The sequence below is a fragment of the Rhea americana genome, unplaced genomic scaffold (assembly GCF_003343005.1).
Source record: "Rhea americana isolate MKP2758 unplaced genomic scaffold, rheAme1 scaffold_107, whole genome shotgun sequence".
Classification (NCBI taxonomy): Eukaryota; Metazoa; Chordata; class Aves; order Rheiformes; family Rheidae; genus Rhea; species Rhea americana.
The window spans coordinates 73,481-90,279 of record NW_028185117.1 but is presented as its reverse complement, the minus strand read 5'-3'; the positions used below and the strand labels follow the sequence as shown (position 1 = coordinate 90,279).

At 42.5% G+C, this 16,799-nt stretch overlaps 1 protein-coding gene across 12 annotated transcripts in view; it reads left to right on the top strand.

The window, feature by feature from the left end:
• Window positions 1–16,799, top strand: part of CSGALNACT1 (chondroitin sulfate N-acetylgalactosaminyltransferase 1) — a 58,653-nt gene that overhangs the window by 31,642 nt on the left and 10,212 nt on the right. For 7 of the 12 annotated variants that reach the window (XM_085309813.1, XM_085309762.1, XM_085309843.1 and 4 more), the window contains 3 exons: window positions 2,067–2,215; window positions 3,824–4,080; window positions 5,776–6,697. In XM_085309813.1, coding sequence (XP_085165939.1) covers window positions 6,064–6,697 — 634 coding nt within the window. In that variant the 5' untranslated portion in view covers window positions 2,067–2,215; window positions 3,824–4,080; window positions 5,776–6,063. Of the gene's footprint in view, window positions 1–2,066; window positions 2,216–3,029; window positions 3,089–3,823; window positions 4,081–5,775; window positions 6,698–16,799 lie in introns of those variants that run through there. The other 5 variants (XM_085309781.1, XM_085309772.1, XM_085309790.1 and 2 more) reach the window with 3 other exon arrangements.

Genomic DNA, 16,799 nt, shown 5'->3' with positions numbered 1-16,799 from the left:
AGGAATTTCTGAAGAAAAGGTGGATATTTGAACTCCTACTGTCACAATTCTTCTGTACTTGTCCTCTAATAGCTATTGGAAGTGTTCTAGAGTGCAGCCGACTAACAATTGTACTGAGGATTTGCGGGGCTCTATACCTACAGGTTAGTGTGTTTTGCAGAAGGATGGTGTACTGTGGATATAATATGAAAGTCTAAGTGTCTCAAACAAAAACAACATTACTAACGTGAACTTATGCCATTGCTTGTTTTATTTRTCTGTGGAAAATACCCAGGTGTTTCACAGATAGCATTGTTCTAGGGGAGAGTTGATGCAATTAAAGTAATAGCTCTTTTTTATAAACCATGATGATGCTGGTTTGTGGAGATAATTTTACATGTCATATGGGTTTTCTGAAGTTGTAATTAGAACTTAAATGGTTCAATGTTTGATTTGACTTTTTTTTTTTTTAATTTAAAGCTCATTCTATTTACAAGGAAGATGAAAAAGCAATGATGCGTTCAGTCTTGTATTTGTATCCACACAGATACACACACGCCCTCACAGAATGTATGTACAGTGTCAGGACAAAGAAACCCCAATACTTCATTTGAGGTTTTGTAGAAGAAATAATAATTTCTGTCAAAACTGTCTCTGATACTGAAACAACTCTGCTGTGTTTAGTGGTGGCTACATATAACAGCAGCAGACTTTCACAGTACTGGCTTTGGGAAATAATTGCTTACATAAGCGTGCAGACCACATCTGCATGGACATTCTAATGGAAATACGCTTTGACTCTGAGCTCCCTCTTCAGCCAAAGTGGTGTGGCAGATAAAGGAGTTAGGTAAAGGAACTGGTTTACCTTAATTCGAGAGAACCAATTAAGTTCATGCACAAGGGTCCAGAGTACTAATGAAAGGTAACACTGTAAACTTGTGCTTTTAGAGTGAGAAGCCTACAGCAGTATCTTAAATGTAAAACTGGCTACTGGCTACTTCTCGGTTTGCTCACAAGACCAAAGCATAATTTTTCAATGACTGTTAATACTTCTCAGGGCCTCTTGGTTTGTTTAACTCTGCTTCTATAGTTGTTGTAACTGACTTGGAAGAAGATGATCAGATTAGAATTGTTGATTATAGACAGAAACAGTGTAATTGTATTTCCATGTGTGGAGATTACAGGTGGCAATGCATGGAGGTTTTCTGTTGAGTATGACTCTGGAATCAAGTTATAAGAGACAAAGAAGGCTTTTACAGTAAGTTATCTACTGTCTTCAAGTACTGGTGTTGAGTATTTTGAGCTTGGACACTATTTTCTTAACAATACTTTATCTCCATTTCAAGTGTTTTATCAATTGCAAACCAGATATCAAGTGCTTTGTTCAGGGTGTGTGAATGTCAACCAAGAGGGAGCATTGGCATGGTAATAACAAGGGATGATACAGGACGGGTATAAAAGTGCATATAGACAGTTTATCGGACAGGTTCTTTTCTTTCTTCAACCTTTTGTTCAACTTCTTAAATCTGGACAAATGACAAAGAAGATCGATTCTTTGGGCTGAGAATCAGTGAAAGATCGTGCTTTGGCATTGAGGAGCAATCTGATTTTTTTTCAAATTCTCCTTACACACGTCTTCAACACTTGTGAGAGTACATTTTAATCCCTGTGGCATGTTTTATTGTGACAAGTGGCATGATTTTCTCTCTGCTGTGAGGAAGGCCCCGAATCTTGTTCTTAACATTTAAAACAGACTAATTTGTTTGCAGTGTTATGCATAGTCCTTATACTTAAAAGGTTCAAGCCAAATGCCAAGTGACTCAGTATGTGTCTTTCTCTTTTTTGAGACCCTTAAAGTCTGGATGAAGCATCCAATTCCTCCTCCCCACAGCTCATTTTGGAGATTAATATGGTTCTAGTGAAATCTCACTGTCACGTGCTGCTAATCAGTGCAGATCTTTCAAACACCTACATGACAATTAATTGCAGCTTCTGCCATTCACTCCCTTCTTAAAAAAAGGCGGGGAGGAGGGAAAGGATTTCAGAAGGTTTTGAAAGGTTTTCTGAGTTAAAATGGAAATTGTCAGTCTCTCTACCTGCAATAGGAAGCTGCAGCAGAAAGTACATGAAAACATTCAGCTATTTGACATCATCCATGCCTTATGCACTGAGAATTCGCTGGCTCTGCAGATGTGACCATTCTTCTGCTACCCATTTCTGTCCTCAACATAAAACGGCAAGTAGAGCTTAGTATGGGAATTACGTATTTACATATATATTTGTGTATATATGCAAGTGTATTTGACTTCCAGTCTTCTGCACCAGTTCTCAGCTTGGTTTTGGGGAGGCAAAATTCAGGCTTGAAATACGTGTCTTTTATGCATGGATATAAATTTCACGTAGCTTTACAGTCTAATAAACTCTAGATGCTGGTGAGTAATAGTGGTGGGAACGTACCAGCCAAAATTTTAAACCAAACAAGTCTTTCTGTTTTGCTGCTTCTTATGGTTTGGTGCGCATACTCCAACTGTGCAAAGGCTCCCTGCCTGTGGCAGAATTGTTGATGGTGTTGCAGTTTACACAGTGTTTTTAGTGCTGGCAGAACCTGACTTTTTCTTTAGCTCATTTCTGGGCCCTAGCTCCTTGAAAGCATATGAAAAGCACCTCAGTGAGCTGAGTTGACCTCTGGCTGGGCTAGCAGGTCGGACGGAGGTTGAAGATGTTTTTGTGAACAGAGGCTTTTTGGAATTTGTGTTCTTTTTCTTGGCTATCAGGCTAACCACTGTGTATTCGTTAAAGTTCCTCTTTGCAAACAGACTAATACTACTTCATGCAGCTGACTGCTGTAAAATACAGAGGCGTTTTTGTTAGCTCCTGGAAAAAAATGACATTTCAGTTTGTCTCCATTTCATCTCAGGCTCTCAACTGGTGTGAAACTGTGTAGGTCTGGTAAAATCAAAAGAGTGGTTGTTAGGAAGAGTTGCCATCCCTAATTTTTTGGTACTGTCAGTGTAGCTGAGATGCCTCTGTCATGCTGACTTCACTTTTTTTTTTTTTTTCCCCCGGCATTGCCATGGATAGGGACTCCTTTCACAAGCATGCCCATGAGGTACTAGTACAGTAACATCTGTCTACCTAAGGGTGAATCACTATCTGTAAACGCGATGCCACGAAAGCTACCTGACTAATTTAGTAAGACTAGCACTAGAGGAGAAGTAATGGTACTTGTTTGTCAGGATGCCTTCAGTCATGATGGTAAAATCTCCATGTAGAGGGTGGAAATCCCCATGGCCTCCATTTCTTTTTGTCAGTATGTCAGTTCAAAGGACAAAATAACTCAGTCAATTTACTATTTCAAAGTGTGTTTAAAGATGGCTCTTTGAGGGGTGAGATTACAAACCAGAAAACTAGATAGGAAAAAGAGTTGTCTAAGAGCTACCGTACAGAGGCCAGTATGTTCGAGCAAACATGGCTGTATATGCATACACAAACATATATTTTAAGGTCAGTATTTGAAGAGCTCTTTACCCAAATCCCAATTCTGACGCTGCATATAGAAATGAAATTGTGTGTTTATCCAAGCCATTGAGATGTAATTTCAGTTTATACTCTGTGAGCACAACTAATCCTTTCACTGATGTACAGCTTCTGCCAATCCAGTCAATGGACTAATTGTGTGAAGTGAAGCTTACAAACACAGCAGTGTTTTATGTTGTACATCTTACCACTTCCTGACCCTGTCTCACTGCACACTACCTTCTTGCAGTCCTCTAGCCAGATCTGTTGTAGAGTTAGAAATGCCCAGATTAATTTCTGTGCTTTGACAAGCTCCTTTATATTGCAGGAGGCCAACTTTCATAGTGCATCCATAGGAAGGGTCTCCACTACAGCCTTTCACCATACAGGAGACAGACTGAAGATGTAGGCAGCTGGCAAATGTGCAAGCAATGAAGAGGTGTTCTGAGGTTGACAGTGCTTTTTATAGTACTTGCATTTTCTGGGAAGGGCATAAGAAGGAAGATAAACAAGAGATGGTTGTGGCAAGCCGAGAAATAGCTGTAGCTGGCCAAGATGTTCCAAAGAGAAGATCACTGAAAAAAGGTAAGGACACAAACTCCATCCGTTCCTTTTTCCTGCTTCTTGAATATTTTTGTCTATGTCAACAATTCTCCTTTTGAAAACACTGGCATTTTCTGGAGAATCCTATAAATACTGTAATAGCTATTTAGCATTACTTTAAGAAAAATATAGTTGTATTTTTATAACTCTCTCTAGCCCCCTCAATTCATCCTCTGAAACTGTTTTCTCTAGCAACTCTGCAGACTGATAAAATATGAATAGCAGTTGAAAGTTCAGGAATATCACTGGATAATTGCTGCATATAGAGTAACAGCCTAGCAGTGTCGTGGGGGGAAAAAAGTCATGTAGAAGTCAATAAGAAGTATCACAGATTACAAAAGGCTTTGACGCAAGACCTATGAATAATTCTGAGAAGCATGCACTTTCTTAGATAAACTGCATTTACTTAAGGGTCCACCAGAAAGGATATATAACTAACAAGATCTCTGTTGTCAAAACCTGTGTCATAATGTTGAGTATGCATCCGAAGAGAAGATTGTGAAGGGATTAATTTTACTTTTGATACTTTTGATACTAACAATGCAGTGTCATACTGGTATCTAGGATGTTACTCAGCCTTGCCTAAGTCTACTGTCAAGCAAATAAATGATAAAGTTCCTTTCTTAGGTGTGGATTTGGGCCGAAACTGAGTGATTTTTGAAAATCCCACTGGTAACATTTTCAACATAACTGTTTTAACATAACTTATAGCTAGAGTGATATTGATGTTCAGTCATCTATTTTTTCTTTCCTGTTTTTCAATACACTCAAAGGAAGTCTTACTAAAAATGATAATGCTCACAGTTGTTTTAACTTCCTTTATTTTTAAAAATGCCTGTGCCAGTTTTCCCTAAGCCTTCTATGTGGTCTTTACTCCTGGGCAGAGAACATTTGTGGAAAACACAGTATTACTACTGTGTAAGGCATTGGTGCAGGATTAGCAATAGGGCTAATTAGAGACAGAACAGGGTCTTAAAATGATAGTGTGCAATGATCAAAGCCTCCTAGATGGAAATATTTTACTCTGATTTTGAGTAAGACCTGATCTGAATGCTACTGAAAATTCCTGCCCTTTAGTCTTTCTTTCTAATGGGAGCATCCAGTGGGATATGTCAAACTGAATTTTAGTCATAGAGATTGGCCTTGATAACAGTTTATAGTTTCTTGGCTTTCACATTGCTACTCAGGATCAGGCTTCATGCGTTCTAGTGGGACCACCTTTGCTACTTGGTATTTTGGAAAAACTTGCATGAAAGTTGAAATGTATGCGGTAGCTGTGGGACTGACTGCTTTAAAATTCAAGTGTACATGATTTGAGAACTTCCTGGAGAGCTGGCATTGCTCAGATGTGCTGGATACCTTAACATCTGACCAGAAAGTAACTGCTGGTGGCTTTCTAATATTTCTAAAGCATGGCACACGTTGAGGCCTGGACTGGGTTTTCATTGGCAATGGGCCTAATCATGTTGTTAATATTAAGCACATGAATACAGGATTTCCTGCCTAAGGGTCTTAGTACCTTTCTGGTCTTACCAAAGCACCGAGCACTTCACAGCTCTGAGATCTACCAGAACAGTTGACAAATGATAATGAATTTTTGGAATGCTCTCAAGGATGTGAACTGAATGGCCAAATTCTTACATGCCCACATGACTGCCCTTGTCATTTGTTTTTCAGGTCTTCAGGCTCCAGCAGCCACCAGCTGATTAATTTGCAGCAGTGTGGGTGTCGCCATGAGGATGAGCAGGTGTTCCATCTGCACTGTAGCTTGGCTTTTGGTCCTGCTGGGTGAACACCAGAGAGAGCTCAATATTAAAGCAGAGCACATGTTTTAAGAGAGCTGACAAGCCATTTTCTGTAAATACATGCATCTGTGTAAGAGTATTCCAAATCCAGGGGTCTCTGTGGCACTGCATGTGTGTAAGAACTGTTGTAGGTGTGGAATTACCCTCTGCTTTTTGAGAGATGATGCTCCGACGAGGATTTATTGTATTTCTTCCCCGGCTCGCAGGTCTGTTGGTGGTGGCCTGTTGCTCTGTGTCTATCGTTTATATGTTGGCTTGCACACCCAAGGGCAACGATGAGCAGCTTGCCTTGCCTAGGGTCCATAGTCCGACTGGCAAGGAGGGATATGAAGCTGTTCTGCAAGAGCGAGAAGAGCAGCACCGCAACTATATCATCAGCTTGAAAAAACAAATTGCCCAGCTGAAGGCTGAGCTCCAGGGCAGAAACGAGCAGCTCAGGAATGTGCAGGACCAGTTACCGGACTCTTTGAACATTCGACTTGACCACAGCAGTCCAGCGAAGGTCCAGGCTAACCTGCTGGCTTTCCTCCGTTCCCAAATAGACAAAGCCGAGGTGCACAGTGGCGTTAAGCTGTCCACAGAATATGCAGCCGTGCCCTTTGAGAGCTTTACCCTGCAGAAGGTGTACCAACTGGAAACAGGGCTGACACGCCACCCAGAAGAGAAACCTGTCAGGAAGGACAAGCGAGATGAGTTGATAGAGGTGATCGAGTTAGCCATTGGGAGTTTGAACAATCCAGAGGCAGACAGCAATGCAAAGCAGCGGGTGTACACAGCCTCTGACTTCATTGAAGGTTCGTACGCAGACGATAAGTTAGATAGTCCATGTAGTGCTGGTGAGGGATTCTGCTGTGACAGTGTTGCTGAAGGAGATGGTTTGAGCATGTGTCTGGGACAGTGCTAGTGCTGGGACTCAGTGAGGCTGCCTCTAAGGCAAAAAAATGACAGCTCTTCTTGGGAATGTGATTTTGTGACGAGAGCTGGCTAGCCTCTCTCATTAACCACTAAACTACCAAAGTGTACTCGCAGTTCTCTGGTCATTCAGTTGCTCCAAGCTGACAAAGCAAGGAATAAATGAGCTGACTCCAATCCTAGCTCTCTGCTACCAATGCAAAGGTTGACCGTCCCAGTTCAAATCCAAACTCAAGTGCTACCCGCATTTCTACCTGCACAGCTTCAGCAGAGGCAGTAGAGTGACAAGATTTTTTTTACCAAGGTTTTGAGGACAGTAGCTGAAGAGCTCAGTAACTCAGATGATGTCACCTGTAGCTTAAAATGAAACAGAAAACAGAAACTTTCAAGGGAATCTCTTATATTGGGCATAGTGCACAAACTTAGCCCTTGGACATCAAAAGAGCTAAACAGAGTTTTTTCTTCAGCTGTACATGTAATACCGAGGCAATAAGTGTGGATTTCCAAAGTGCTGCTTTTAACAGCAACCAGCTTTTAATTTATCTCTTCTGTTACTAAATCTGAAATTATCTATTAAGAGATTGGTAGCATTACTCTCGTTTTGCAGATGGGAAGGTTGATGCAGTAGGAGGACTTGCCCCTGGGCTTGATAGGCAGGGCGCTGAATTTGTGATAGTACCTGGGTCTGTGAAGTTTTTCTGGGGCAACACATTTGTCAAGTTCTTTGATTGGATTTCATATTAAAAATATTTTAATGTCTTTTTTTCACTTTCGCCACAGCCTCTCTACTGGCATTGCCAGCCTCTGTGGCACAGATTTTTCCCTTTCAGTCATTTGGATTCTGGAAGGTCACAGGTTTAAAGCAGGAATAAAGCCACACTGTGCTGAGTACCTTCTGGGCAAACAGGTTCATCCCTCCTCCTGACTGAAAGCAACACAGAGGAGAGGTATACGATAAAGTTAAAGGAAATAGAGAAGATTTAGTGAGAAATAGAGGAGATTAGTGAGTCACCGTCTCTTACAGATTTCTGACAGGCTTAGGACCAGGCATGGTACAAGCTATACAGTAGTAGACATCAATATACCTTTGATGTCATTTAGAAATAAAAGCAGATTGTATTGTTGTTTTAAAATAATGTAGCTGGATTAATAAAGTAAAGGAGACCACAGGCAGGGTCTTCCCTGTCTAACAGAGGTGTGTTTAAGCTGCAAGCTGAGACATGATTCTGGCTACGATAACTTTTACGATACTGATTTATGAGGTCTGTCAGAACATTATGGAGGCTCATCATTTCCAGACGTGCACCAGAGTTGGCCAACCTTGCCCACAGCAAATGTAGTTTCTAAATGACCTCTACTGGCTTTGCTGTCAGGTTCCTTTATTCTTGTGTTGTAATGCAAACTTCCTGGCCATCAGGGTACCCTCACCTGGGTTCAGCGTCCATTAGCTGTCTTTGTTATACCCACTTACACATTCTAGTGTAGCATTTTAGGCCCCTCAACACTGCTTGAAAGGGGAAAGGAATGAACTGTTTTCTGTGTCAGCTGGACAAGGACTAATTAGCTAAAAAGGACAGGAAGAAATTAGCTAAAGTTGTAACAGGGGAGATGTAGATTGGATATTAAAGAAAACTCTCAAATCGGTAGTAGTAAACTACTGTATTAAACTGTCATGGGGAACTGTCATGCTACCGTACTGGAAGCTTTTTAAGAGCGGGCAAACGTTTAGATAACAGTTTAAATATCTTGGACAAGGGATTGACTTAGACCTGGAAGGCCTAAGGGCTAGGAGGGTGTTGTACCACTCTTTATTCCAGCTTATTCAAACAACCTGGCTCAGTCCCTCAGTGTGTTAAATAGGCAAATGTCTGGTACTGTAGCAAGAGTTCTTACAGTCTGGATAAGTCAGATTAACAAGAGGAAAGAAGATGTAGGGAGCAAAAAGACCCAGAAAAGATCCTTCGTGCTATGCAAAGGAACAGAAACCTAGAGGGACCCTATAAAAACAGTGAAGTTACTCCCATGTTGCATCGTCATAAATGAGACGAGATGAATTTTAAGTCCCTGCATTGCTTTAACTGTTATGCCTGCTTGTTTCCAGTTGGGGTGCTTGTTTCCAGCCATACAGAGGCACCAGATGCCCTCCAGGAGTTGGGATGTCCCTGCGGGTAAGAGCTATTTAGGTTAGCCCCTGCTCCATGGATGCTCTGACTTAAAGGGCAGGAATGCGCGTAGTGCTAACATGATATGGGACAAGGCGTCACAGGGCAGGGATCTTGTTTCCCAGGGCTTATGGCTATTCCCCATTCAGTAAGAGAGCACTATGTTTTTACTTGTGATATGCTAGTCCTCGCTTCACTTTGTAGCAACTGGCTCATTGCCTGCTTGTTGTTCAATAGTGTTGTCTGTAAGCGAGACTTAACCCACAGCTGACATAGCTGAATTTAATATAGCAGAAGAAACTTATCTTCTTGATCTTCAGATGTTTGTGCTGCAGACTTAGAGGGCATTTGGGTGATAGGGCTGCTTTTTATGGAGTGACTGTTCTAATGTGCTGAGCACAAGCCCCCATGCTTATTCTGCATCTCTAATAATTTTGCTATGGATTGTTTTCTTCATGTAGTGCTTATGAGTAGAGCAGAACGAACAAACTCCATGTGATGAAGAAAGACCATTTCTGTAAAACATGTAAAATGGCCAGTTATTCCTTTTCACTTTTTGTGTGTGTGTGTGTTTCTCTAATAATTGTACTATCAAGAGACAGTGGATGCCTTCGGCCACGCTTGGATATACCCACAGTGTGGCAGGTGCCTCCACAGCAGGGACACAAGTCGTTCAGACTGGAGGCCTTGCTGAATAGGCCCTAGCTTCCTTCTGGTCCAGGCACTCTGTCCATGGCAGTCAAATACCTCTTGCTCAGATGAGAGGAACTGGGAAGGGAGCAGGGAAGTGCTCCTGGTTCTTAGCAGTTGAATGTTCCTGGAGTTACAGGCTTCTCTGCAGCTTCTGTTTGTTGTTCAGTTTATTATCATTTCAAAATATGTTCCTGCTGATGTTGTAGGAGCTCTGGTCATGCTGCTAAGAGCTGAATAAGCATATAAGTAGCTGACTTTTTGGCATCAGCTTTTTGATGGAGAAAGAGTAAGGGAAAGAAGGAGAAATTTCCTGATATGCGTTGCTTAGTATTCTATTATTCTCAAAGCTTCAAGTCACCCTTTTGCTTGGTGCTTGCCCTGTGCACTGTTAAGAGTCTTTGCCTGGGTACCAGCACAATCCTTAGGAAACAAGGCAGAATTTGGTGCACAGAAAGGAGTGGCGAAGGGCACACACTGTAGCACTGCTCTCTGGTGTTTTTTCGCATGTTAATGGCCTTACGGGCTCTCCCCTTGGTTGATGATGCAATCCAGAGGGAGGGAGCCCTGCATGTGACCCAGTCCAAACTGCTTAAGCATCACTAGAGAAACCTTCTTTTTGTTCTCACCTGCAAGACAGACCTTTGTTTCTGTAAATGCAAGGTAGCAAATCCTCACTCTTAACTCAGCTCTGTAAATGCCAGCATCTCTGCATCCAATCTGCAAACAGCAGGCTGAATTGGCAGCAGATTTCCCTGCAGACTTTCTTGGGAAGTCTCTACCACCTCTTGGCAGGATCTATCCCCCACCCTGCATGTTCCAAGAATGGCAAAAGACTGTTGATCAGTATAATTGCTCTGTATAATATCAGAAGGGGAAGGGTTTTTCAATTCTGCATTTCAAATATGGATTGGACTGAGAGCTTGTTTTGAAGTCAGCCTTGTGCGGGTCTCACTTGTCTACTGGAGTGATACAAGACAACCTTGTTTGCCTGGGGCTTTTATGCATTTCTGTTTTCTACCTTGTGGTTCACATCTGGTACTGGCCATCACTTTGGTGCTAATTCATTTTTAATATATACCAGTATGCAGGGTGATGGTGTGGTGCAATAAAGTTGATTAGGATCCATATCTCTCTCCCATTTTGTGCCTTTCTTCTTGTCTTTGCAGAGGGAAAGCATTTCTTCAAACATTTTTCACATCTAAGGAGAAATGCTTTTGTCCCTGTGGCTGGGATCTTTTAAAATAAGTGTTGCATCCTCTGCAGTTTCTAGACAGAAACTTGTGCGTGGGAATCAGACGGTGACCCTAGCACCTTATATCTGAGCTAAACTCCCTCTCAGCAGATTTGCTGTTACATGAAATTTGGATAGGATTCTCAGACAGTTCGCCTTCCAGGAGTAATAGCTGACATGTGGTGGAATTTTCCATTTTTTCCTCATTCAAAACTGAGTGAACCACACCTTCTCCCTGGGGCCCGAAATGTATCCATCTGGCTGCTGCTCTGCCTTAGGCTTCTTTCTTCACAGAAGCACTCAGGCTGCTCTAGTTGCTATAATTCTCCCCTGGTGCCCTCTTGTTCCTCCCACTCCTACACCAAGTTCATTGGTTTTCTGCCACGTGGAGTTACTAAGAGACCGCATGGAAAAGACTAGAAATCTCTGTGTATTATAAGCAGGCAAAAGACGACTCCGTTTACAGTAGGAGGCTGGTTGTTCAGGTTGGCTCATTAACTTATGTAAGTGGAAGCAGAGCTGAAGAGATTAGTAAGTAATCTATTTTCACAAAAAATGGAGATAATAATTTGGAGACTCCAAAAAAACAGAGCTACATGTTCTGAAAGTGAATGTAATTGCTGTCTGCAGATGCTCTTTCCCAATAGGAACTGGTCCAGTAAATCCCAGACTACTTCACAAATGTCCAGTCATGGCACTGTCAAATATGCAGTGTCATTACCTTTGTTACCTGAAGGATGTGGCTGTCTAGTGATTAGAGTTTTAAAGAAGTGGGTTGGGGAGAAATAAAAAAAGTAGCTTTGCTTTCTCAGTTTGACAGGGCCTGAGGATTGGCTAGCTGTGCCCTAAAACCTCACTGGGAACAAAGATGATGCTCTGCCTTGAAAGCTGTTTTAGTCTTTGTGAAGTGGGAAGACCATCATATTGAGTTAGAATGGATCACAGAATTGGTGAGGTTGTAAGGGACCTCAGGAGACAATCTAGTCCAACCCCCCTGTTCAAGCAGAGTCCCCTAGAGCATGTTAGACAGGGTTGCATCCAGGCGGGCCTTGAATATCTCCAGTGAAGGAGACTCCACAACCTCTCTGGGCAACCTGGGCCAGTGCTCCGCCACTCCCACAGTGAAGAAATTCCCCCTCACGTTCAGGTGGAACTTCCTGTGGTTCAATTTGTGCCCATTGCCTCTTTTCCTGTCACATGGAACAACTGAAAAGAGTTTGTGCTTGTCCCCTTGACACCCTCCCTTCAGATACTTATACACATTGATAAGATCCCCCCTCAGTCTTCTCTTCCCCAGGCTAAAGAGGCCCAGCTCTTGCAGCCATTCCTCAGAAGGCAGATACTCCAGCCCTCTGATCGTCTTCGCAGCCCTACGCTGGACATCTCTCCAGTACCTCCATGTCTCTTTTGTACTGGGGAGCCCAGAACTGGACGCAGGACTCGAGATGAGGCCTCACCAGGACTGAGTAGAGGGGCAGGATCACCTCCCTTGACCTGCTGGCAACACTCTTCCTAATGCACCCCAGGATACCATTGGCCTTTCTGGTCACAGGGGCACATTGCTGGCTCATGGTCAACTTGTCCACCAGCACTCCCAGGTCCTTCTCTGCAGAGCTGCTTTCCAGCAGCTCAGCCCCCACCTTGTACCAGTGCCGAGGGTTATTTTTCCCTAAGTGCAGGACTCTGCACTTGCCGTTGTTGAACCTCATGAGGTTCCTCTCCACCCAACTCTCCAGCCTGTCCAAGTCTCTTTGAATGGCAACACAGCCCTCTGGTGTATCAGCCACTCCTCCCAGCTTGCTATCATCAGCAAACTTGCTGAGGAGGCACTCTGTCCCTTCATCCAGGTCACTGATGAGTACATTGAACAAGACTTATCCCAGTACTGACCCCTGGCTGACACTGCTAGCCGCAGGCCTCCAACCAGACTCTGCACCACTGATGACAGCACTCTGAGCTGTGCCTTTCAGCCAGTTCTCAATCCACCTCACTGTCCACTCATCTAACCCACACTTCCTGAGCTTACCTAGGAGGGTATTACAGGAGACAGCGTCAAAAGCCTTGCTGAAGTCAAGGTAGATAACATCTGCTGCTCTTCCTGCATCTACCCAGCCAGTCATCCCACCACAGAAGGTTGTCAGATGGGTTAAGCAGGATTTCCCCTTACTGCATCCATGCTGACTACTCTTGATCACCTTCTTTTCCTCCATATGTCTGGAATGAGCTGTTCCATTCCCTTTCCAGGGATGGAGGTGAGGCTGACTGGCCTGTAGTTTCCTGGGTTCTCCTTCTTGGCTGGAGTGACATTGACTTTCTTCATGTAGTGGAGAGGGTGATTGTCAATAAACCCTAATGGTGATTCCAGAAGAATGCAGCAGAAAAGTAGTGAGCACAAGTCCAGCATGTGGAAACATAAGCATGTGTTTCTGTTGACCCTAGAAGACTCGAAGCCTATGGCTTGAAACAGAGGCTAAAATTATAATCCACTCAATAGCTTTTTGTTAAGATTACGTGACTGCTTGCTGGTAAGCACTTCCATGCAGATCACAAAAGCTTGTTTGCCTACCCTGCTGAACAGAAAACAGATATTTTCCATACCTTCAGAGTGCCCTAGGAGTTGCTGTTCCAAAGACTGGGTATTGTTCTTTAGTCCTAACCTTACAGCCCAGGTCCTTTTTTCTTCTCACCTGTCCTTTTGTTTCTTGTTAGGGCCAGTCTCTCTGGTGACCCAAAGCTCCTGTTCACTGACCTTTCTATATTAGGTTTCCGAATTTTTTGACTTCTCTTCCTGCCTCTGAAAGGAACAGTGCAAATTCTGAAACATAGCTGCTGTAATGGAAGCAGTACCAGGAATATTAACCCTTCTTTTTATGTCTAGTGAACTTACAGACTTTCTAAGGCTTTATAGTTTTTTAAAGGAGCTTTTTTAAGGATTTTTTTGTTTTGCTATTTTGAGACTCTTTTTTCCCTCCCCGTAACTTATGTCTTAAAAACTGAAACTGATGCATCTTTCTGAGTCACATAAGTCCTGCTGATAGGAATGAATTAGTGCCTTTGGAAATGGAACAAGTCTTTTGAAAGGCAGGATGCTCTTGTGGGTGAGTCCCTAGAATGATTTGAGACATTCAGGCTCATTTCCAGGATTCATTATCTAACCTTGGGCAAAGGTCAGTTTGTTTCTTTGAACTTCATTTTCCTACCTAAAAAGAAGATAGGTAAATTTTTGTCAGTTCGGATACTTCTCTTGTTAAAAAAAAAAAAAAAAAGAAAGAAAGAAGAAGAAGAAGAAAAGCATCTTAAATGAGAATTGAGAATAACTGTTTAATTGTGTGCATTAAGCTCACATACAGTTCTCTACAGAGTGTTAGGACTCTAAATTCTTGGATGATCACCTTGCAGAAGGGAACCCTGCCTTGTTTTCTGCTGTAATAAAAGTCCTAAACAAGAACAAAACTGAAGGGTTGAAAAAGCAACTATTTCTATATTTATATCAATAAGAGGATATGTGTATAGCAGCAGAGAGCTCTGGAGATCCTCTAGTCCAGCCCCCCTCCAACTAGACTGTGTGTTGCTCTTCACAACCCTCTGAGCTCTGCCTTTCAGCCAGTTCTCAATCCTCCTCACTGTCCACTCATCTAACCCACACTTCCTGAGCTTGCCTAGGAGGATGTTATGGGAGACAGTGTCAAAAGCCTTGCTAAAGTCAAGGTATACAATGTCCACTGCTCTCGCCTCATCTACCCAGCCAGTCATTCTATTATAGAAGGCTATCAGATTGGTTAAGCAGGATTTCCCCTTCGTAAATCCATGATGACTACTCTTGATCACCTTCTTTTCCTCCATATGCTTAGAGATGACATCCAGGAGGAGCTGTTCCATCCCCTTTCCAGGGAGGGAGGTGAGGCTGACTGGCCTATGGTTGCCTGAGTCCTCCTTCTTGCCCTTTTTGAGGAAGGGAGTGGTATTAACTTTCTTCCCGTCCTCAGGTACCTCTCCTGTTCTGCATGGCCTGTAAAATGATTGAGTGCAGCCTCACAATAACATCTGCCAGCTCCCTCAGCACTTGTGGGTGCTGAGGGAGCAAAGATACAAAACAGACCTATAAATTTGACTCTAGAGGAGAATGCAAATTAGATTCAATTTAGATTTTTGTTTAGCTTCATGTCAAAATGCTACCTCAAGCTCTGTAATACTGGCCTCCTCAAGGAGCCTTGCCTTCAGCAATGCCCAAATAAGTGAATGCACCCAGCAAAATACTCAGATCTTCAACAGACTTTCTATAAGAACAAGGGAGTAAGCAAAATTCAAAGATATGGCTTTCCAGTCTTTGCCTAGAGGAGGAAATCCAGGGACTACTGAGTCATCAAATGTTTCAAGTGTATGGTCAAATTCAGAAATAGGTGTGTAGTTTATGGTCTACAGCTTGGGCAGACTATATCGAAAAGGCTAGGGGGAATCAAAGGCATGGTTTTAAAAGATTAGTAGTGAAATAATGATGGAGTTGCTAATAAAAATAGCAGTTTCTCATTGGAACCATGTACTGTACTGGAAGATTGGAGCATTCGATGAATTAGCTTATATTAAAACATGAAGGGAATAACAGATCAGTAAACCTTCCACATATAATAAACCAGCAGAAGTGCTCGTTAAAATAAAACACACTAGAGAATGGTAGAGAAGATGAAGCAACCCGCAGAACTCTTGCCAGATAAAATCACACCTCATGAATATTTTGGATGTTCTGAACATAACAATATAAAGCCATAATATAAAATGGACAGCTTATGTCGCTTGGCTGTTTCAAAGAAACCCTTGCCTAAGACCCTTGCAAGAATTTTGAGAGAGATGACTATCCATGGATCAGATACAAAACACTATTAAACATCAGGGGATGACTAAGATGGAAAACAAGCGTTATTTGGGTTAAGCTGTCCTTCATAACCAGAGTAAGGTGGAAAGAAAGAAAAAAGCAGAGAGGTTTCCTTCCATCCGTATGTTTTGTTTATCCCTCGAGTCTCTGCACAGGATAGAAAGCAATTGAAATACACTATTCCAGTGATTGATATTGTTGGTACATTTATATTGAGCTTAGCAATTACTATAAAAATGAATATTTTCATTATTTTTTCTTAAACCTAATGGATCTGACCATAAAAAGGCTTTATTTTAATGTGTTGCAGAGATTGAAGTGTCATTTTGAATGAGTAAGATCTATTGCTGTTAGGCCAATTATGTCTCATTTAAGGTCCTAGAACAGTTTCAGTAGAGCGCAGGCCAATACTTCTACAGTTCATGCCAGCCCTCAGTGTGGGACCAGTTTCACCCCTACGTATCTTAAGAGTACATTTCATATTGAAATTTAAATCCTTGCAAGAAAGACCAACTAGTATCGGAATCCTGTCAAGAAACACATTCACAGTCTCCACTCATCTTAGTGCCTGCCTCAACRCAGCAGCAGCTTAGTCACATCAGCAATGTCTGACTCCTGTTTGCTTCTAGGCCTTCCCTGTTTAAGTGTCCACCCTGTGGTGAATCACACAGGCAGAGATGGCAGTATATGCAAGGTAGCAATACTTGGCTACCTTGGCTGCTGTCTGAATGAAATATCCTTGGAGACTCTAATGCGGTCTCCAGGGTTGTGTCCTAGGCTTAGCCTCTGACAAACTCATAATATCATGAAACGGTTGAAGTTAGAAGGGAGCTCTGGAGATGATCGAGTCCAACCTCCCTGCTCAGCAGGGTCACTTAGAGTATGGTAGACAGGGTGGCATCCAGGCGGGTTTTGAATATCTCCAGAGAAGGAGACTCCACAACGTCTCTGGGCAGCCTGTTCTAGTGCTCTGTCACTGTCTCCATAGTATCATCCTTGCTGTCCGCATAACACTGTTACTCTTGCAG